We start from the raw sequence: 23,096 nt of genomic DNA, 5'->3' as shown, positions 1-23,096 counted from the left end.
ATCATATATATTTAACAATTGAATCTGTAGTGGTAGACAAATAAATAAGACAAACCAATCAAATTCAAAAATTAAACAAATTTTTAGACATATATTTGCTACTACTATCTTATTTTTTCTAGATTTTGTATCAAATGCTTCTTTCGTATGCTTGTTTACATTCATAGTGGTCTGATCGGACTACCTGCAAAAAAAAAAACCGTGTGGAGGCTTTCCTGATAAACTATCATTATAATATTGCGTATTGAATTTACGGTTTCTCCAAAATAATTATTAAAAATTAAATATTCAAGCTACCAGTTTTTTGGGGGGTGGGGGAATTTGGCGTTTTCAACAAATTTTATTAGCCTTCATGACAATTTTTACCTTATTATTTTGCCATTTCGTTAAAAAGATTGCCAACTACTACGCATTTTGCAAAATACTAAGTTTTAGGCAATTAAAAACTAAAGCTTAGAGAATTTTTGCTAATTTTAGCTAACATTTTATGTCTTACTGCTAGAGCATACCTGCCAACTTTTAATCCTTTCAAGGATGATTTTCCCCAGTGGTAGTAAAATAAAATTTAAATTACAATATTAGGCAAACACATTCGCTGTATTTTGAACTAGCTTATGCTGATTACTACAACAATATTACATATAAATATACATGCATATTTTTTTTAAAAATAGTGGCGGATCAAAATTATTTTAAATTAATTTTATAAATGCAAGGAATATATAGAAAGCATTCATTTTACTACCACTTTAAATTTAGAAATAAAATTTTACGCCAAATGCGTAAAAGTTGGCAGGTATGCAAGAGGAGTCGAATAATGTTTCTTTTTATGTAAACTTTCGACGATTTTTTACAGGTATAACCCATTGATAGTTTTTTAATAATATTTTGTTTTGTATATTAATTAGAAAAGTCGCAGAAACAAATTATACATTACTTTTAAAACTGGCACAAAAGTTTTTTGTTTTATTTGAAAAAAAAAAATGAAATAATTTCTAATCAGTGTAAATAGTTTGTAATTTTTATAATACTATTTTATGTTGCCATAAAAACTTTAAAAAAAAACATACAATAAAAAAAGAAGAAAAAACAATACTATTATTTTTTATGAAATATTGAGTAACGTTCGCACAATATGTACTATTTTTAAGTCTAAAATAAATGAACAAAAATACTTGTTTTCCGCATCTAAGAGCTTCCTGTCCATTGTAGAACTTACGTTGCCACAAATTGTTGAGATATAACTTTCTAGCAAACGAAATCGGAATAATTATTTTAATCAAAGCAAACGATATATTAAAAAACCTTTCTCAAACGTTCACCGCGGAAAGAAAATCGAATTCGATCGAGAAAAAAAAAATGAAAAGAAACGATGCCAGATTCGATTACACCGAAAAGTCAATTATTTTTGTATTGTCATTATGTTGTGGGATTAAAATCGGAAATAATTTTAACAAAAGTTGATCTGAAAGTTCGTTTGCAGTTTGATGCCACTTTTTTTTTTGTTTTCTTCTTGAAAATGATGTCATAGATTTCTGCGGAAAACGGTTTCACACCAGACAGCAAAATGTGGTACCGCCTTAACATCTGAGCAGTGGTTTAGTAAGGTGTATCTTATCAACAGAATGTATTTTGTCGGTGATATGAATTACGTTATTTTCTTTTCTGGATGTGCCATGTTAATAGGAGCCTGTATGGTCGTCTGTTTTTGGTAAGCAATTTTCCCCTTAATTAAAAAGTATAATTCCATTTTATTGATTTTAACATAAAAAAATTTTGAAGTCGTTTTCCCCATAATTAAAACTTATAATTCCATTTTATTTATCTTAACAAACAAAATTTTTCAAGTAAAGTCATTTATTCCATAATTAATAAGTATAATTCATTTTATTTATTTTAACAAACGATAATTTTAAAAGAAAGTCATTTACTCCATAATTAATAAGTATAATTCATTTTATTTATTTTAACAGACAATAATTTTCAAGCAAAGTCATTTATTCCATAATTAATAAGTATAATTCATTTTATTTATTTTAACAAACAAAATTTTTCAAGGAAAGTCATTTCCCCCTTTATGTGTATAATTCAATTTTACTTATTTTAACAAACAAAAATTTTCAAGTAAAGTCGTTTTCCCCATAATTTAAAGTATAATTCCATATTTCCATTTTATTTATTTTAACAAACAAAAATTCTCAAACAAAGTCGTTTTACCCATAATTAAAAAGTATAATTCAATTTTATTTATTTTAATTCCAAAAACAAAATTCTGTAATGGGTATAAATATTATTTGAGTTTAAGTTTGTTTTGGGGGAATATCTTTGAGTATTATTTTGCGTACGTATTGGGTATAACAACAATGTCTATGATGTTATGAATTAATAATAAAAGGAGAAGAAATTGTGAAATTTTTTCAAAATTTTTAAGCTCCAAATATCAACAATTAGGGGAACTTTAAAAAAAAAACTATTTTAACTAAACATTCATTTCTAACAAAAAGCTTGCTTGTATTTTTTTCCATAAAAAACTGTATTACAAAAAAGCATCTTAAACTAATAAATTTCTTTCCTACACTATGAGCACCACATCAAACACTTTAATTTTGTTTAAAGCTAAATTTAGTTCAAGTAAAACTAACAACAACAAAAAAGGTTAAATGTTAAATAATAAAGAAAAGCCTAAAATTTGATTCGATGAGCAAGGAAATATGAAGAATTACATTCTGAATAGTCGCCTGAAGTACACCCATCTTCAAATCAATGGATAACGTCTTTGTAAAGTAAAGGCGGATGGTGCGCAATTTACTTCCCAGACAAGCTAAAACCAAACGGCTTTATTTTGACCAAAGCGCTACAATCATGCCGTTGGTCTCAATATTGTGGGGCCTTAACCTTCATGGCCTAAAATTATTCAGAACAGGGCATTAGAAAAGTAAAAAAGTGGTTTTAACCTGATTAATGCTCGCTCACAAATGTATGGAAAAAAATGGTAGTAAATATACCAGCATTTGTTACAAAATAAGTGGTGGTAAACTGGAATTGTTATAAGTTAGATTAGTGGTTACCAACTGGAGGCCCGCGGGCTACGTCCGGCCCCCGAAGCTCTTTTTTGTGGCCAGCGAACTAAAATATATTAGTTGTGATTTTTTTGCGGACAATTTTCGTAAAAAATCTATACGGTTTAAAATACTTTTCTTTCGTTTTAAAAAAAAAAACTAATTTCTTCGATTCTGTGAAATTTAATATACCAACGGAGAAAAAAAAAATTATTTCTCACGTAAAAATCTACTTATTTTAATTTGTAATTCAATACAACTTGATAAAAGTCTAACAGTAATATTTAATGTTCTTTCAAGCATAAAAGAGTCCTATATAAATTTTTGAGAAAGTTACGGCCCCGCCATTTGACTGGTGTTTTTAATTGCGGCTCCCGGCCTAATGTAAGTTGGAAATCCCTGAGTTAGATAATAGATAGAATTTTTACAAAACTTTTGTCAGCACTTCAAAAAACATAAACTCCACACGGGTTTTTATAAGTAGTCTGGGCAGACTATTTAAAAAGTTAACCCGTAGTGCGCATGGATCCAAATTCTATTTTAAAAGTACTTGAGAGAAATTTATAATTTTTACTAGATTTTCTATTAAATGGCCCTTTCGTAAACGGGTTTACCTTCATAGTGGTCAAATCAGACTACTTATAAGAAACCGTGTGGAGGCTATCAGTTATAGGAGGCGTTGACTGATTCGTCGGATACATATAATGGAGTGGGAGTAGAATTAGAAGGGGAGCGGGTGCCAAGCACCAAATAGTAAAGTCGTGAATGAGAAACCAGTCGAGATGAACATAGGATGAAATCGATAGGAAATTAAAGATAATTGAGATTTAAACTAGATTAGAATGTAATACTATTTACAGGAGTCAAAATAATATTAACATTTACCATGGTGCGTAGTGCTCATATATGGCAGTACTTTTACTTTCGTTACTTGTACCGCCGGTACAAGTAAAAAGTACGTACTTTTACTTGTACTTCGTTACTTTTTAAATGTAGTACTTTTACTTGTACTTTCGTTACTTTTTTAGGGAAAAAGTACAAGTATTTGTAACGGAAATGTCGAATGAAATCGTTACTTTTTTCTAAAACTTGGTAAGCTTTCTAAAAAAAGAGAGAAAAAAAATTAAATTAAAAAAAATGCTTATGTTTTTTTAATTTATAAAACTAATGTGCAAAATATATGCATTCACAGCTAACTTTGTGTTTAAATACCTTGACCTACCGTGGAGCGCTTATTCAGCGTGGCTAAGCACGTTCTGAGAAATTCTCGCAGCAGACTCAGTGACACCACTTTCGAAATGCAATTATTTTGCAAAAATAATAAAAATATTAATTAGCAAGTTATTTTCATTCATTTTCGAGTTTTGTGCATTCATTTAATGCATTTTAAATAAAATATGTTGGATTTTGCTATTACGTTTTTCAATTTTCTTTTTGAACTCACTAATAATACATTTTTGTCTTAATACATTTTTTACTAAATACATTTTTACCTAGTACATTTTTTACTAAAATTATGTTTATGCCTGACCTAGTCAAACAACGCCCAGTCAAATCTCTAAGTGATACTAAAATTAGTTTAAATTTTTTTTTATTCCGTTAGGCAGAAATGTTCGGAAAATGATTTTCTCGCATGACTTCAGCATTAGCCATTGTTACATATAAAACTAGACTGTTCTGTTTCAACTTATACTGCACATTCAATTATTTTTTACTTGCTCAAAGATCACAAAGCTATCTGAAACCCCGTGTTTGCTTTGTTTATGTTTGTGCTTTTAAAACGCGTTTCTATAGAGTAAAACAATTTTAAATCAATGATAATTTAAATGAATAAAAATAATAAACTACAAATTAAAATCAATAGATAAAATTTCTTTTTCGTGCAAATCCATAAAAAGTTTGATATTAAAATTATATTTGATTTTAAAATTATATTATACGATTAAATTATAAAATTATATTATAGTATTCTTCCGAATTTAAAAATAAATTAATGCCCATAACTTTAAAAATTAAAAACAATTAAATAAATAACAACAATTTTTCAAAAACATTAAAGAACATAAGAATATTATTCAATAAAATTTTAGCTTACTTTGAATTTTCGATTTCCTAGAAATGTACTTTTAAATCGTTACTTTTTTTGTTTAGTACTTGTACTTTTACTTGTACTTTTTACTCGTTACTTTTTAAAATAAGAACTTTTTACTTTTTACTCGTTACTTTTTTTAAAAATACTTGTACTTTTACTCGTTACTTTTTAAAAGTAACGTAGCCATATATGGTAGTGCTTAAGGTAAAAAAAAGTGCTTAAAGGTGCTTATTTTCGATTTTAGTTTTTTAAAAGTTCTTAAAGGTGCTTTTTTCATTGGGTGTTTTAAAAAATGCTTAGTTTTCCCTTGTCAATAAAAAGATTTTTTTTCTTTACCATGTCGATTTTCGTCAAATATTACGCAAAGTCCTCCACTAAGATAAATTTCTCCCAATCCAGGAGTCTTCTGGATTGGTCTTCCTCTCCATGTAACGCAAATGCGGGTTAGCTCCATCAAAAAGTCCTCCACGGAGGCAATTTTCTCCCACTACTCGATCCAGGAGTCAGGATTGGGTTCAAAATTACAAGGCTACGGAGTTGAACATTTGTAGTCGTAAACCTAAAAATTGGGTCGGCTGTTCAACGACGGTTATTAAATAAAATATTATGCGAAAGCGTGCTTTTCATAGTTCTATTCAACGTTTTCATCATTCATTCAACCACACTCCATTCCGGCGTACCGTCGTTTCGTAGCGTATGAAAGAGCCAATCATTTTACATGTTTGATGAAATACTTGACAAATCCGCACGTGCGTCTGCTGAGCTGTGTTCAGTTAGATTCTTGCACTTTCATGTGCAACTCTGCTGCAGTTTGCAAGATATTCTCAATTTCAAACTTCATTTTATCCTCTGAAATCGAACCGAAAAATCTCTCTATGGTGACTAATATAATCAAGAAAAAGAATTCTTTGTCAGAAACTAGTTATTTTATCATGATCATGTTAAGTCTTTGAAAATTATTTTGCATTTTGTAATGTATATAGAAAATATTTTGGAAGTGCTTAAAAAGTACTTAAAAGGTGCTTATTTTTTATTGAAAGAGTTTGCTACGCACCTTGTTTACGCACGTGTCATAAAATATACGCAACTATTTACATGTTTACACGAGATTGACAAAAATTTGTCAACGACAAATAAAAGGTTATATAAGATAGTTTGCCAACTATCTTGTACATGACTCGAACTTCAAAGCGTAATCACCTGATTATTTATACAGGGTTATTCATAATTTCCTCCCCCAGTAAACGCCATTTTTCTTTACTACAACTGGCTTCAGTGGTACACGTTACTGCCATCTACCGGCAACTGCTTAGATTAAAATTTGAATACTTTCGGAATAATTCATATGCTCTTTTTTGCCATATTCGTCTTCGTTTTTTTACTATAACGCTTCAAAACCCCGGAGGGAATTATGAATAACCCTGTATATCTGTTTAAATTGTTGGAGAATTTAAATATTATTTATTTGTGTGTAGCGGTGATAAAAATTAATTTAATCCTAATTTGAAAATGCAATAATTAAATAGAAATGTATGAATTTTCTTACCAAATTTAGTATTAAAACGAAATACTACCAAGAGTCCACAGTAGAGCAAAAAGTCTGATGGGTCTATCTTATGGAATCAAAATCGTTCATCAAAGTTATCAAATCAAAAATAAAACATTACGGCTGTTTTTCGAAGCCTCCATCATCATATGAAATTACGTTTTTTTTTTTAGAATAATATGCTACCTTTATAACTGTTGTGAGTTTGCAACTGTTACTCGTGACAGTTAGGTCAAGTTTAGCCTATCTAAAGTCACAGCTATCTACGCTTATTTTGAAAATGGCGCAAAACGTTAATATGGAGAACAGCTACCGTTTTGTGATAGTAAAAAAGCGTTTGTGGTCTAATTTTCTAATATTTAAAAACTTACTCTAATGTTACATTACCTGGGCTCATAAAAATTTGCAAAAACTGAGAATACGACAGCGATTGTGATAATTTTCATCTAAGTGGAAAAATGTCGTCAAAAACTGGTGACTTTTAAAACGTTCAATAACTTTTAAAATACTTAAATTATTTGTCTGCTCTAAAGCCCACATAATTCTTCTCGGCAAGGTTATAAATATGAAGCCTGGTGGCTGAGTGGTAGCGCTTCGCTCTCCCGTACCACAGGTCCTGGGTTCGATCCTCGGGCCGGGCAAGGTTGACTCAGCCTTTCATCCCTTCAGTGGGTCGATAAATGAGTACCAAGCATGCTTGGGAACTAAACACTGGGGTTTCGCGTTCGGCTGACCACCTAACCGGAGCATCTGCTTCTGCACCCCAGAGCCCAAGGTCAAGAAAACTGAGATGGGCACAGTAGGCCTTGGCCCTCTATGGGCTGTCGCGCCAATGAGTTTAGTTTAGTAAGGTTATATATATAGTTAAAGACCTGTGGTGGCTCAGGGGATAAAACTTTCGCCTTCGAATGAGGTGAACTGGGTTCGAATCCCAGCAATGGATGGTCTATACGAATTCCGTACCCGACCAAAGCGCTGACGTAAAATATCCTCAGTGGTAGACGGATTATGGGTTAGAGAGTCTCCTTGCCTTCAGGCTAACCGTGGGAGGTCTCCGTAGTTTTTCCTCTCCCTGAAGCGCAAATGCTGGTAAAATCCATCCAAAAGTCCCCGAAGACAAATTTCTCCCAATAATTGATCCAGGAGTTCCCTTGTCTTCTAGATTGGGTTCAAAATTACAAGACTACGTAGTTGAACTTTTACAGTCTTAAACCCTAAATTGGGTCGGCTACTCAACGAAGGTTATAATATACATTATATAGTTTAAAATCATCGCATAGCTTCATGTGCCAGGCACTTAAACTATGGCTTTTCTATTTTGCTTGGCCACAGAGCTTCGAAAAAACAGCGTTAAAGCATAAAATTCAGTACCACTTTCGATTGACTACCACTGTTCAGCGAAAATCTCAAATTCAAACAGGAAAAGTTAAGGGCACATATGTAAATGTGTTACGTACGAAATTTCAGGAATGAATCGCTATCTCTATTAGTCAAATAAAATCGTGATCATTTCAGGTCAGTTAACTCTTAAATTCGGACGAATATTTTCTGAGTTTTAAAAAGTCGTATTGAAAATTTGATTTTCGAGAACAATTTGACAGATTTTGTCCAAATTTTGCATTTTGTCATTTAAAATTGCGTATTTTAAAACGATGGAAAATTTTGCATACTTTACAATTCAAAACTGTTTCGATTATTTTTAAGATTATATAATAAAATGAAGTGTTTGCGTGCTTGTTTGTATCTTTTATAACTCCAGAACCATTTATTCTACCAAGCTGCAATTTGGACAGTGGGTGTAAAAGGACAGTTTTAATCTCCGATCATAAAAAATTTTCAAAAATTTTAATTAAATCATTCAGGAGAAAGGTTTAAAAAATAGAATTTTTCCACTGGCTTAGAACTTGCTATTATTAAAAATAAAACTGCAGACGATTCCTGTTTTTTTTTTTTTTTTTTTCTCCAAATATTTTGAAAATTACAACAGTGATATTTAGCCGTGATGACGCAGGGGAGTTCCATGGGTGGGTTAGTTCCATCAAAAGTCCTCCACGTTCGCCTTCCAATGAGATGAACCGGGTTCGAATCCCAGCAATGGTTGTTCGATACCAATTCCATATCCTGCTTGCACCAACCACAGTGCTAACGTGAAATATCTTCGTAGACGGATCATGGGTGAGAATCCCCTTGCCGTCAGGCTAACCGTGGGAGGTTCTCGTGGTTTTCCTCTCCATGTAACGCAAATGCCGGTAAGTTTCTTTAAAAAGTCCTCCAGGAAGGCAATTTTCTTCCAATACTTGATTTAGGAGTTCCCTTGTCTTCTGGTATGGGTTCAAAATTACAAGGCAACGGCTTTGAGCATTAGTAGTCGTAAACCCAAAATTTGCATCGGCTGTTCAACGACTGTTATAAAATGACATAAAACAGCGATATTTGCTATCTCATAGCTCTCATTAAGTTTATTGCGCGTTCGTATATTTAATTACTTTTTATTAATTTTGTCCGATAAACTAAATGATCAGCGTGACGTTATAGCATTGGTATACAACGTCACCAAATTAGTATTTCTAAAGTTACCTGAAAACACGAGTTTAATTTGTTTATAGTTGTGTTTTAAAAAAGTGTTGATGTAAAACTAAATAATTTAATATCAACGATATTTGAAATAAATATAAGTTATGAAACTGAAAAGCAAAATTATTAGGTAAATAGTAATAAATATATAATTACTTAAAAAAATTACAAAAGCCAGCAAATTGTATATTTTATTTTCTGTAATTTAAAACAAAATTAAGAAATTGATTTAAAGCATATGTGTGTATGAAAAATATTAAATGAAAATATCTTTTATGTGTGTATGAAAAATATTAAAATATTTTACTTTCACCTTTGTTTTGTGTGAAAGTAGTAATTATTTCTACTCAAAAATAATAATAATAATTGTTTACTTGGGATCTATGATTCAGATTTACAAGTGAGAGTTCGTTTTTACTTGCTGTCACTAGAATTGTTGCACCGTCAGAATATTAATTAAGAATGCCAAGAATATTAATTAAGAATGTCCCCTTTGAATGTGAGAAGAATGCATAATTGGTATAAAGAATACAAGATGTCAACTCATCAAAGATACAAACTTCTTTGAAGGGTTAGATTTCTTATGTCGTAATAATATTTTATCTGAACTTTAAATCAGCCGTTTCCAAAAGGTATTTCTTGGAACCCTAGAGTTCCGTGGAAGGGTCACAAGGGTTCCGAGATTTAGGGCTTTATTAAAACTGTAATTATGTTTATATCTAATTAATAAACCATTATTTATTTAACATTTTAGTTATTAAGAGATCATTTAAGTAAAATGCCCGGGGGGGGAAAAAGTCGAATTTAGAAATTATGTAGGGGAGAGTCGGGTAGCCCCGCCCAGCAGGTACCCCCGCCCACAGTCAATTTCATATGTATAGAATATTTTTTCAAGTCAATGGGCCATCGGACATTTATTGTTGTATTAAAAAAAGATTATTTTCAAAGTTTCAAGTATTTATGCAGCTGTTAACATGGTAAACAATAGTTTTGAAAATATGTTGAATACAGTAGTCATGAAATTAAGACAAATTCGTTGAATGTTTCGATTAAACTTCATGTTAATGCTAGAAAAATAATTTTTTTCTATACATACAGCATTAAAGTATGTAGTCTTAGATTTAATTTGCACAAAGAAGGAAGTTTGTATGTAAAATATTGTTAATATTATATGAAACATAAATATATATATATTCAAAAATGAAAAATTAAATATTTTTAAAATGTTATTGATATATCCAAATTAAATTTAATATCAAGAAATCATAAATATTATGATAAGCTATTTGCTTACTTATTTATTTTCACTTATTTGTGAACGAATCAATCTACAGAAGCATTTGAATGTAATCAAAATACAAAGTGAATTTGTAATTTTATAAGAAGTATTTTATATTAAGTTTATAAAAAGAGATCAACCAAATAAGTTTATATTGAAAAACAACTATTGTTATTAATTATTGTTACTTAAATTAAATTATTTTCGTTAAATATTTAATATAAATATATATTAATATTATAATATATTAATATACATTAATAATGATAAAAAGTATGACATTTGTTGTTATTAAATGATAGAATTCACTAAAAGTATATAAATATGTAATAAATAAAGTAATTTTGTGATAAAAATGATAAATGAGGTTTATCTATTGTCAATACATTGGTCATTCTCATTTACACCTAAAAAAATAGCCAAAAAACACAATTTTTGTAACTGGGCGGGGCTACCCGACACATTTTGAAAAGAGCTGAAAAACATATTTTTTAAATTTCTATTTTTTTAAGTTTAACTATTCTTTTTTTGGTTTATTCTTTTTGCATTATTTAATTAGATGATAAAACAATAGAAACATACAAAAATGTTGATTATTACTCAGTATTATACAGAAATATAAGCAATACTCCTTAAGTGAGCGGGGCTACCCGACTCTCCCCTATATGTTTATACTTATAACAATACATTGAATAAATTATGAAAAGAATACACATTTATAAGAAAATGCATTCGTATTCAAACTTATCAATTCAAAATCGTCTTTACGTCGAACATTTCTATTCAAATTATCCTGATGCTGTTGTTGTTGTCGGCCATTAAGGCAGAATGGGGGACAATTGTTCTTGTTTCCCAGTGGCGCCATCTATGGCCATTAATTCGACTACTTAAACACCCATTCATTCACCCACAGATCGTAATTTTAACCTGAACCAGAGAGCGATCAATCACCAATTCAGTACCCCCAGAGGTATTGATTTGTTATGGGAATATGGAGGACTTTGTGACCCTACAAGTTAAAAATGCTTTAGTCAGCATTTACTACACGTAGAGTTCTCGGCCGGGCTGGATTCGAATTCCCGTTCTCACAAACGTGAGTCCAGCGCCCTGCGAACCAGGCTATCCCGGCCGATTATCTTGATAACCATTCTGAAAATTTTAAAACAATTATTTTACATTTTCATTTAAATGAAAACCATAATTCAGCTTCATTTTCATAATTTTCATACATCTAATGGCCAAACCCTAATTCAGACCTAATGGGCCACGAAGCTGCCCTTATTCCATCCGTCGTGATATGTTTACTGTTTGCAAGCATTCGTTATGGTTAGCAGTCGTTGTGGTTGCTTTAAAACATTGGTTACCAACTGGAGGCCCGCGAAGCGTTTTTTTGTGGCCCACGAACTATATATTAATTGATTTAAATATTACTGTTGTGTTTTGTACGCATAATTTTTTAAAGCTATTTGATTTACCGAAAGGAAAACTAAACGTTGTTCAGAATCATATTTCCATCAACAGTAAATTTGAAAGCTTCTAGACCAGTGGTTACCAATTGGCGGCCCGCGAAGCCTTTTTTTTTTTTTTTTTTTTTTTTTTGTGGCCAGTGTGTAAAATATATTAGTTGTCATTTTTTGAGGACAATTTTCGCAAAAAATCTGTTTGGTTTTAAAATACTTTTCTTTCGTTAAAAAAATCTAATTTTTTCGTTTCTGTGAAATTTAACATACCAACGGCGCAAAAAAAAAATTTATTTCTCAGGTTTTGCACCCAAGAAAATATTTATTCAAATACAAAAATAATCGTGCATGTTGCTTAATAATCTACTTCTTATTTTAATTTGTAATTCAATACGTCTGTTTTGTACAAGATAAAAATCTGACAGTAATATATTTAATGTTCCTTCAAACATAAAAGTGTCCTATATGAAATTTTGATAAAGTTGCGACCCGCCATTTGACTGGAGTTTTTAATTGCGGCCCCCGGCCTCATGTAAGTTGGAAACCCCTGCTTTAAAAGATTCAAGCACTTTGCTTGAACAAATAAAAACAAATGGAAGTAAAAAGGAGCAACTTGCTCTAAACTATGCGTGCTTGAAATTTTTAGTTGTGGTTGTAGATGAGTGTTGATGGTCAGCGTGGGGAAACGCTTGATTTATTAATTTCAGATGTAGAATTTTATTTCAAGATTGTAGAAGTTGAAATTTGATAATTGAATCTGCAGTTGGATCTGCGGTTATAATTGAGATATGATTATCAGTTGAAAGCTATTATTTATTTTGATGATTGTGATATGAAGCGTCGGAGTTGAAGGATGGAAAAATAAAAAGTGGTAGCTTATATCCAGAAAAAAATATATTTTCTAGTGGTGGTCAGAGTTTAAGTTATTTTTAGTTAAGTAAATTCAATTTTAACACTAGAAAGACTGAAACTAAACCTATATTGCCCAAAAGCAGTCAAAACGACAGGATTGTGAAAGAATAACCAATGTGTCAAGAAATTTGTTTAAATTCATTTTTAATATTTTTTTATATTATTTACGGTTACATAGCAAGTTATTAGTAAATATTAACAATAAAAAAATTTTATTCACTTGGAAAAAAATTTTATGCATTATTATTTGCACATTTTTTGCAAATTAAAAAGCAGTTAAATGCAGTAATGACTTCCTTGCGCAATCTAGTGTTAAATTATTTTCCCACCACAACATATCAAACATACAAAGCCTGATGAAATGGGCTTACTACCATTTATTTATTTATTTATTTTTTACGATCTTACTTTCAGCTCTGTGATAATAAGTGATAATAATTAGGTTAGGTAAGACCTAACCTGATTATTATCACTTATTAAAACACACAAAACTACAGATAAGCATAAGAATAACGTTTCTATATCTTTAAGATAGTAAAAATGCATGGCTGCATTTTTTAAATGCTAATAATGAAATTTTTCTTCCAGCAATCATATGAAGAAGCGCCATCTCCAAAAGAAACAAGTGCAAAAAATGGTGTTGACTCCTACAATATCATTAACCATGGCTTGCGATCCTGTAGACTTCTCACCTACAGGATACTTCAAGCGAACACCTTCGCCGTCCAATTCATTTTGCTCTCCAAAAAGTCCCGTCAGTGCCATCAACTCTACTGGCTCAACGAACTGCCTCATTCCGCCAAACTCGCCAACTTTGCTGCGAGTGCCCGATCTGAAACAATTGGATCCCCCACTTGGCTACCGCGAAGATTCGTTTTGTGCGAAATCGTATTAACCTTTTGCTCACGGCAGGTACAACATGTGGACCACATGTGATGGTACAACACGGTACATCGTAAGCAAAGGGTTAAGATATAATAACCCACCGTAATGAATGGGAAGCAGTAGCTAGATTTTTGATAAATTATAATGGTTCAAGGACAACCGATTCTTTAACCAATCCTGGATTGTTATGATGACTAATCCAGTTAACAGGTCAATGGTTGCACTAGTAAGAAAATGATTCTTGAACTAATGCTGGATCGTGGTGGTGACCATCCTGATTGACAAGGCAGTTGGTCAGATCAATCATTGTCTGGTAGATTAAACTAAAGATGAACTAGCAAGAAACTTATTCTTGAACTAATCGTGAATTATGATATTGACCAATCCAGTTCACAAGTAGGTTGTCCTTATCAATCAGGAAAACTAAAAAAAAAACCAGTTGGAATATTTCTTTTGAACTGATCCTGGATTGTGATTATAACTATAGTTTGTCTAAGCTAAGAACACCTCTCGCCACAAAGTCTGATGCCGTCTGGTGATATGGAAACAAGAATGGCACATTTTAGGGAGGGTAGCTCCATTCTAGGACTGAACACAATAGACCGAAGAAAGAGATTCTCTTTCTCTCACCGACCAGACCCCCGCTTGAAATAGTCATTCCTCGTTACCATAGTTACCACCACAGGTCCAGACGAATGTCTGGGGGCAGTTCTTATTTTAGACAAACTATAGCTTGGTTGATCAGGTGTTGGTCTGGTAGATAAAACTAGAAATAAACTCTTTTTAAGATTCTTGACTTATCTTGATTTGGAGAATGACCCGGCCACTTCGTTTAGAATGTGCCTGCTTTTACTGAAGTTCCTACCATTAGAATAAGTCTTTCCAAAACAACAATGCTTTTTTGATTCAACACATTAGTATTTTTTATATAAATACCTGTCTCTGAAAGAGATTTTGTTAGGAGTTAGTTTTGTATTGTTAGATTTTGTAACTTATGTGTTTGTGCAACTTCTTTCCTTTCTGTCTGTTATGTCTATAAACAGCTTCAGCAGCAGTGTTTAAAGTAATGCCAAACAAGCGACTTAATGCAGATCAGCAATTGTGATATTTGCTATTTTGAGGCAAAATAAAAATACTCATTTAAAGCCAACTTGTGAATAGGTTTTGTTCCTAAGCAACTAGTTATAAATGCTCATTTTATCATATGTGAATTTACAAACAAAGTTGTACTTCAAGAGATGATTTTTATGTGTAATAAATTTTTATAGTATGCTTTATTTATTATTATGTGTATGTTTCTTCTTATTATAATTTTTAATTATACGCTAAGTTGAAGAGACAGAAATGCAAGAGTAAGGGTGCCAATTTAATTTTGCAAAAAGATAATAATCTACCTAATATGGATGATAAATAAATATTTATGATACTAACGCTGATATGCTATAACTTCTTAAAAACTTAAGATCAATAAAATGCGCAACACATTCATGAATGCTCCAGGAATGTTTTGGTGTGGTATTCTTTTAATGCATGTGATTCTTGGTTAAGTAAATTCGATTCATAGGATTTTTGCTCACCAGAAATTCTAAATTATTCAAAAGCTTATTAAAAAGAGTGCAAACCACTTTATTATAGTTTAGCCATGTTAAGTCTTTTAAAAAGTTGACAAAATTAACCGAAAATCTGCGAATTTTAGTTTTTATATTTTATAACCGTCGTTGAACTGCCGACCCAATATTTGGGTTTACGACTACTAATGTTCAACTCCGTAGCCTAGTAATATTGAACCCAATACAGATGACAAGTGAACTAATGGATCAAGTGTTGGAAGAAATTTGCCTTCGTGGAGGACTTTTTGATGGAACTAACCCGCATTTGCGTTTCAGGGAGAAGAAGACCACGAGTACCTCCCACGGTTAGTCTGACAGCGAAGGGACTCTAACCCATGATCCGTCTACCACTGAGGATATTTCACGTCAGCACTTTAGTCGGTGCAACCCGGATGCGGATTTGTATCGAACAGCCATCGCTGGGATTCGAACCCGGGTCACCACATTGGGAGGTGAATGCTCTTTCCCCTGAGCCAGCGTAGTTCTATTATCAGATAAGGAAATTCAGAATTCTTAATGATATCGAAATATTCGTGTTATTAAGTTTCCTGATATCGAGATTTGACTGTGTTAGGACTTGCCCATGTAATACTTTCGCGATCTTGTTCAGAGACATATAACATCAAACGAAAGCATCCATACTTAGTATCAAGAAAGTACTGATACTAGTAGTAAAGTTGACTGCACCATTCATCATCTCTAGTAGCAAAATAACTTGGGCTCTCATTGGGACAATATTCATGAATCTTGGCTCAGTAAGTGTTCAAATGGCATTTATTTTTCCGATATTGGCCCTATATAGGATTTTCCGATTCACGCGATATTTTATTGCCACTTTACAACCGACATCGGTCCAATATAGAATTGTCAGATTCACCCGATATTTTATATCCATTAATTAGCCAATGTAGATTCGATATTGGCCAATGAAGACCATTCTAGTATCCATACTTAGTATCAAGAAAGTACTGATACTAGTAGTAAAGTTGACCGATATAGGCCATTCTAGGACCAATATTAAACAATCTAGATATCCCAATATAGAATCCATATCGAGCCGATTTTGAACTCAACTGGGGCCAAGTTAAAATTGTTGATAGGGATGTTTGTTTTAAGACAGCTTTAACCTTCATGACCCAGCGAGACATGTTCTGATAGAGGTTATTTTACTGTCTATCTATATAAAAAAAAAGTTCTTACATTTACCGAAATCGTTTTTTTTGGAAAATGGCGTTAGCATTTCGTCAGGAGATAGATTTCATCTGGTACACATCAGATTGTTTTCTATCCCAAGCCACAAACAAACAGGAAATTTATAGACATCTAAACTTATCTCTCCTTCAAGGCGTATCTTTTTTTTTTCTCCAAGAAAATCTGTTTAGATTCAGATAGAGTCAAGACACCCAAATATTTACGGTTGCTCACACTAAGATGGATCCACTCTTTTTCTCAGGATTTACTACTAAATCACATAAATCCAGTCTCCATTGCAAAAGACCATCCTTCAAGGCATCCTTGTTTTTGCTAAACTTCCTTTGGACAGTGACCAAAAAGGCCTCCTTCTTTCTTTAGGTCTCAAAGGGGCTCTTTTTCTTTCCCCCCCCCTCTCTCTCTACTTTTATAAGAATCATCTAACAACTTCAAGAGAATCCTCTGTCTTCAAAATGGATTGGTTGGGGAGAAAAAACGGTTTCAAAGAGGAAAGTCAGGTAAAAGAAAAAAATAAAGACACTCACAACTGTATCCCTTCTCTGTTTTAGAAATGAAGGCAGTTCTGTTGTTGCTTCCTGATTCGTGAAGTCTCAATTCCTGAATCGCGACTACTTCTCAATTAAAGACAAGGGATATATATATATATATATATATGTATATATATATAAATGTAGAGAAAACATGGGAAAAAAATTACAGAATAAAGAAAAAGGAAAAGAAAATTACCTAAAAAAAAAAATATATTTTAATACAAATTCGGGGAAAAAAAGATATAATCTCTTTATCAGCTCACACGATTATATCCACAAAAAGAAGTGCTTTCTAATATTGTACCAATATAGCCAACGCTATATTGGTAAGATATCAATAAAATAGTGCGAGGAGCACTAAAAAAAAAGAATTATATATTTTTTTAAAACAAAATAGAATATATATTTTAAAGCATATAAATATATATTTTAAAGTGTTAGTTTATCAATTGCGATTCTTGGTTTAATAAATTCAATTTAGTAGATTTTTATCCACCACTATTTCTATATAATTCGCATGCTTATATAATTCCCCACTTTATAGTACTTACAGAGATGCCAACTGCTCCGGACAAGCAAAAGTAATTAAAAAAACGGTAAATAACTACAAACTAAATTTTGCAAATATTTGACTATTTTTGCTTGCTTTTTAATAGGCATAGCATGACATAACTACTATTAAGTGGTGAATTATTTAAGTCTACGAATTATTTAGAAAAAGTGGTGGATAAAAATCTGCTAAATTGTATTTATTAAACCAAGAATCGCAGTTGATAAACTACCACTTTAAAATATTTATTTCCTGTCCGGAGCAAGTTGGCATCTCTGTACTTATGTCAAAGGGCCGTAAGGCTTCAGACGCCCAGTTCCACTACAACGAACGAACGAATACTTATGTCGTGCTATACCTTTTAAAAAGCAAGCAAAAATAGTCAAATATTTTCCAAATTTAATTTGTGGTTATTTACCACTTTTTTAATTATTTTGGAGTGTCCGAAGCAGTTAGCCTCTCTGTATATATATATAGTGAGAGAGAGAGGGAGATATAGATAGATAGTAGTTTGTCTTTTTATTTTTAAAGTTACCTTAAGTAAAGGTTTCTTATTCTCATTATGAAAAAAAAAGTTCATCGTTCTTTGATTTTTTGAATCTTTCATCCCTTCCTTTATTTTAGTAAAAAAAAAAAAAAATGGTTATTTAAGTTGTGATAAATAATTGCTGATCTTTTTTCAAACTTTAAACAACCCTAATTTATTAAATATTTTAAAAATATATGAAACATTTTCTCTCTGCGCCGGCTTTTCCTACTTTTACGATTAGAGACATACAAACAGCCTGGATAGAATTAACAAGAGCTCTATTAAATCAGAAGTCCCTCCCCCCCTAACTTGGCATCTAAAGTAAATTATAACTATATTAAAACATTCTGTGGAAGTATTTGATAAATTATTACTTTTGGGTGTGGTTTCATAAACTATATTTTATCACAAACCCCTTTCTTGGCAAGAAAACCACGCCTCTGTCAATTCAAACAACCTGGAAATCGCAGACACATTTATAGATCGAAAGTAAATTTAGTGTTATGGTAGAATATTTTCCACCCAACAAAAATGTCTCCTTGTTGTTCGATTACGTGAAGCAATTCGCTGAATGTCAGCTATGTTTTTTAAGCCGTAGGGTGAAGAAAAAAAATACATTTTAGAGCAGGCATTCTAGCACCCCCTAAGCACATTTTTTTTATAGAAATTCCTTTTCCCATGGCTCCTGGAAATTGGGAATCGATGAAATAATAATTAAGAAGCAAGCATCGATACTTTAGAATATTAGTGACCACCAACCACTACACATTATTTTCTTCAAGAAATAATATATTTATATTCGAATTTTCCTGTTTGCGGGAGGTACTTAAATCTCTTCGAGACGGGCGAGTCATATATGTGTCACTGCGAAAGACCGAAATCGGTGGTTGTTGACTTTCACCGGTGAATGTCGACAAACACCAAATACGTCGGTGAAAGATCGAATATTTCATTACATTCTTGTACATTCGGACCCTCACCGGTGTATGTCGACAATCACAGATATGCTTTGGTGAATGTCCGAAATACTTATTACATTCGATTTGATATGAATTTATTCGTGGATATACAGTACAGAACCCGTTATCCGGAAATCAGAAAACCAAAAAACCGGAACGAAATTTGATAAATTTTCCCGCTATTTTTTTTTTTTTTTTAAATTTTTTTTCCTCATAAGATTTTAGGATTTTTCTTTCTTTTTTGAAAGATGTTTACCCTAGCATCATTTTGGAAATAATCATTAGTGTATTACTTCGTTTTTTCAAGATTATTTCTAAATATTTTTTTTTAGTTGGGTTTAACAATAAAAAAAACGACTTTTTGTAACGATTCAGAAAACCGGAAAAATCAGTTATCCGGAATAGCGATGGTCCCGATCATTCCGGATAATCGGTTTCCTACTGTAATTACATTTATTCGATATTTTAACCCTACACTGATGTTTTTTTAAGGTTAAGTGCCACTGCCCGGTATATATTCGCCCGATACTCCAAACACTGATGTTTCTGCTAATCTATCGTCAGTAAGTATTAAAATATAGAATAAATATAAATATATCAAATAAATATAATAATATTAACGAATAAATTAATATAAAATTGGATATAACAAATATTTCGGACATACACCAAGCGACTACGTGAATGTTGACATTCACCGGTGAATGTCGACATTCTACAGATTTCGGTGTTTCACCGTAACATATGCATACTCAGGGTGTCGATAATCAAGGTAAAAAAGATAAAAGTGGTAGCCAAACTACTTTTATAGCAGTTTATTTGAGGTCGGGGTAGTAATAGTTTGCTTTATTTAATGGACAATTGCAGCATCTCTTAAATTTTCCAAATTATAGTCATTACTTCTTAAGATTGATTTCCTGATTACGAAAATATAATTTTTAACTCTGACAAATAAATATTTATTTAATTATTAATATTTTAATTTGAGCGAAAACGCCCTCACTCGAAAACGACCGCTGATTGGTGTGACGTCATTAGAGCCTTACTCCTCACGACCTTCCCGTTGTTATTATGTATTTTCTTTCTTGCGGTTTTAACTAGCTCTTCTTTAACTTATTTTTTCCAAATTTTCCCGCGTGTATTTAAATGCGTATTTAGCAGCAAATATTTTGAAATCTATTGCATATATAGAATCAAAATGGAAGAGGGGTTTCAAAAAGCTCAAACGGACAATTTGCCGCAAGTTACTGAAGAGATGATTATGGATTTTTTTCGAACGAACCAAGATTTCATTTCGCCTGAAATCAAAGGCATAAAGGCTCAAAGGTATAAATTTGTTTATTTATAAACTGTAGCTGTAAATAAGGGCGTCGGCAAGGAGGTGCACTTGCACTACCCTGGATTTTCTTTAAGCAATTAAAAATAAATAGAAAAGCAATTTAGTTACAAAATTTTATGTAAAAAATTGATTAATCAAACAAGAATTGCAATCATACAGAATAGTTTTAATCTTTTTTTTTGTGGGGATGGTAGTTTGTTAAAGGGTTGCACCCCCCTATATTTTATTCTACCGGCGCCCCTGGCTGTAAATAATCTTGTGTGTGAAAATGGAACGGCGATTTGTTATAACACATACAGGTACACGTTAAAATATAGCAAGGATTTAAGTATACTAAAAACCTCTTTCCACTTTCATAAAAGTATAAAACTAAACGCTATTCTTACACACTAAATTATTATTACTCACAAAAACAAATAATTATACTTACTCACAAAATTATTATTATAAACGTTATACTTACTCTTTTATTAAAATTATTTTATTAAAAATTAATTTTAATAAAATGTATTATTTTATTAAAGATTAATTTGAATTAAAGTTATTATTTTATTAAAGACCAATTATAAACAACTTTGTAATAATTACAATCAATTTTATTAAAATTAATTTAGTTAAAAATTAATTGAAGTCAATTTTATTAAAAATAATTTATAAACGATTTTATAAAAATAAATAAGCTACTATTTTTATTAAAAATTATTGTTTTATCAAAAATTAATATTTAATAAAATAAAATTAAAGAAAATTAGATTCTAATTTATAAAAAAAATTAAAGAAATAGTCAGAGGCAAGCTAGTTATAGAATATTTTTACCCTTTCTACTGTCAAACATAAATACACATCTTCAATTTTAGTATATTTTACTTTAACTACACCTGCTAATGTTTTTTTATCGAATTTTTTTATTAAATTTAAAAATAAGTTTTGCTTCATGATATTTTTTAAAGTGTTAAATCCAAGGTGTAAATAATAACATGAACCATTTTGAAAGATACTGGTACATTTTATGAATGATGTATTAAAAATCAAAAAGATTTTTATTACATTATATTTTAAAGCGTCTAGTTATGCAGATAGTGTGCATATTGAAGGATTTAAAAAAATATAATAGTTTTTATCCCTATTCTGTAAAAAAAAGAAAAAATTAATGTATACTAAATTTTATATTAAATAACTATTTCATAATTTAAGGTTTCCAGAAACTTTTGGAATTTTTACGGAAAAGAAAGATATGAAATAGCGATTAACACAAACTAATATTACATGGACATAGGAAAGCTATAAAAAACTTCTTCTTCTTTATCGACACTATGGCCTTGGGGAGGCCAGGTCTGTCTCAATTGGTTGTTTAGTCTAATAAGATTCTGTTTTTCAGTTTTTAAATCATCTTTTTCACACACATATATATATATATATATATATATATATATATATATATATATATATATATATATATTTTTTAACTTCAGATCAGCAAGACAAACATATGGGGATAATGCTATAGGCTATGTGCAAGTTAAGCGAGAAAGTGATATCTGCATTGTTAAAGGGAAAATGACTCCTGAGCATAAAATAAAAATCAAAGCATATGCAATAACTTTGACATGTGATGAATCTTCTGGGGTCATAAACTCATTAGTGTGCGATAACTGTGCGCAGGGCCGTCTTAATAGCATGCAGGTCCCCCGGGCATAAAAATGTTTTAGACCCCTTTAACATGCCATAATGTTTAAAAAACGAACAGACGAAACACATTTCGATTGCCCCCAAAACTCAAATAAAGCATTTTTTAACTATGGATAATTAAAAAAAAATATTTGAGTTGCTAACCAGTTGTAATCCGCAAATAATAAAATAGTTTTCAAAACCATGAATGGAAGTTAATTAAAATAATTCAATTAAATAAAGGCATAACAAATTTAGAAAATTCAAAGAGTATGAATTATTTTTTTCAAATTAAACAGTTATTAAAACATCTTTCAATGTCCAAGTACTAAAATTTTCATTGAAACGTAGAAAAATAGATTTCGGTTCCCTTTTTTAGTTTTTTTGCTGATAAACTATTCAAATTATTGGTGTTTGCATGACAATCAATCACTATTAGTAGAAAAAAATGCACACTTTTTACAATAGAATATATTTATTTTAAAAAATTTGTAAGGCAATGTTGTTTATTCTTAGCTTTTTTTAATACAATTTATAAAAAGTTAGTTTCTCCAGGGCCCCCTGAGTGCCTGGGGCCCCGGGCTCTGCCCGGGTGTGCCCATGCATAAAGACGGTACTGACTGTGCGGCCAGCGCAGGAGGATGCAAGCACATGATAGCATTTCTTTTCTGGGTTCACCGAAAATGTTCGCTACCATCTCCAACAGAAATAGAATGCTATTGGAAAAAATCTAAACTTTCATCAGTTGGTTCATCCCAAAAATTTATTCATGCTTCTAGTTTAGGTAAAAAAGATATCAAAGATCTTCCCCCAAAGTGTCCTTCTATTTTAGAAGCAATACACTTCGATTTTAAAATATATTTTTAAAAAAAACAAACGACGTTCAACTAGG

At 31.3% G+C, this 23,096-nt stretch overlaps 1 protein-coding gene across 6 annotated transcripts in view; it reads left to right on the top strand.

Moving 5' to 3' along the window:
- LOC107440182 (uncharacterized) overlaps positions 1-23,096 on the top strand; it is a 44,607-nt gene that overhangs the window by 14,806 nt on the left and 6,705 nt on the right. For 4 of the 6 annotated variants that reach the window (XM_087158835.1, XM_016053031.4, XM_087158833.1 and 1 more), the window contains one exon: positions 13,511-15,084. The exons of 1 other annotated variant lie outside the window; for it this stretch is intronic. In XM_087158835.1, the coding sequence (XP_087014961.1) occupies positions 13,511-13,817 (307 nt within the window). In that variant the 3' untranslated portion in view covers positions 13,818-15,084. Of the gene's footprint in view, positions 1-1,082; positions 1,712-13,510; positions 15,085-23,096 lie in introns of those variants that run through there. One more of the 6 variants, XM_087158834.1, reaches the window with a different exon arrangement.

The sequence above is a fragment of the Parasteatoda tepidariorum genome, chromosome 3 (assembly GCF_982258835.1).
Source record: "Parasteatoda tepidariorum strain Cologne lab strain chromosome 3, Ptep-v5.0, whole genome shotgun sequence".
NCBI lineage: Eukaryota > Metazoa > Arthropoda > Arachnida > Araneae > Theridiidae > Parasteatoda > Parasteatoda tepidariorum.
This window is presented reverse-complemented; position numbering and strand designations above follow the sequence as displayed.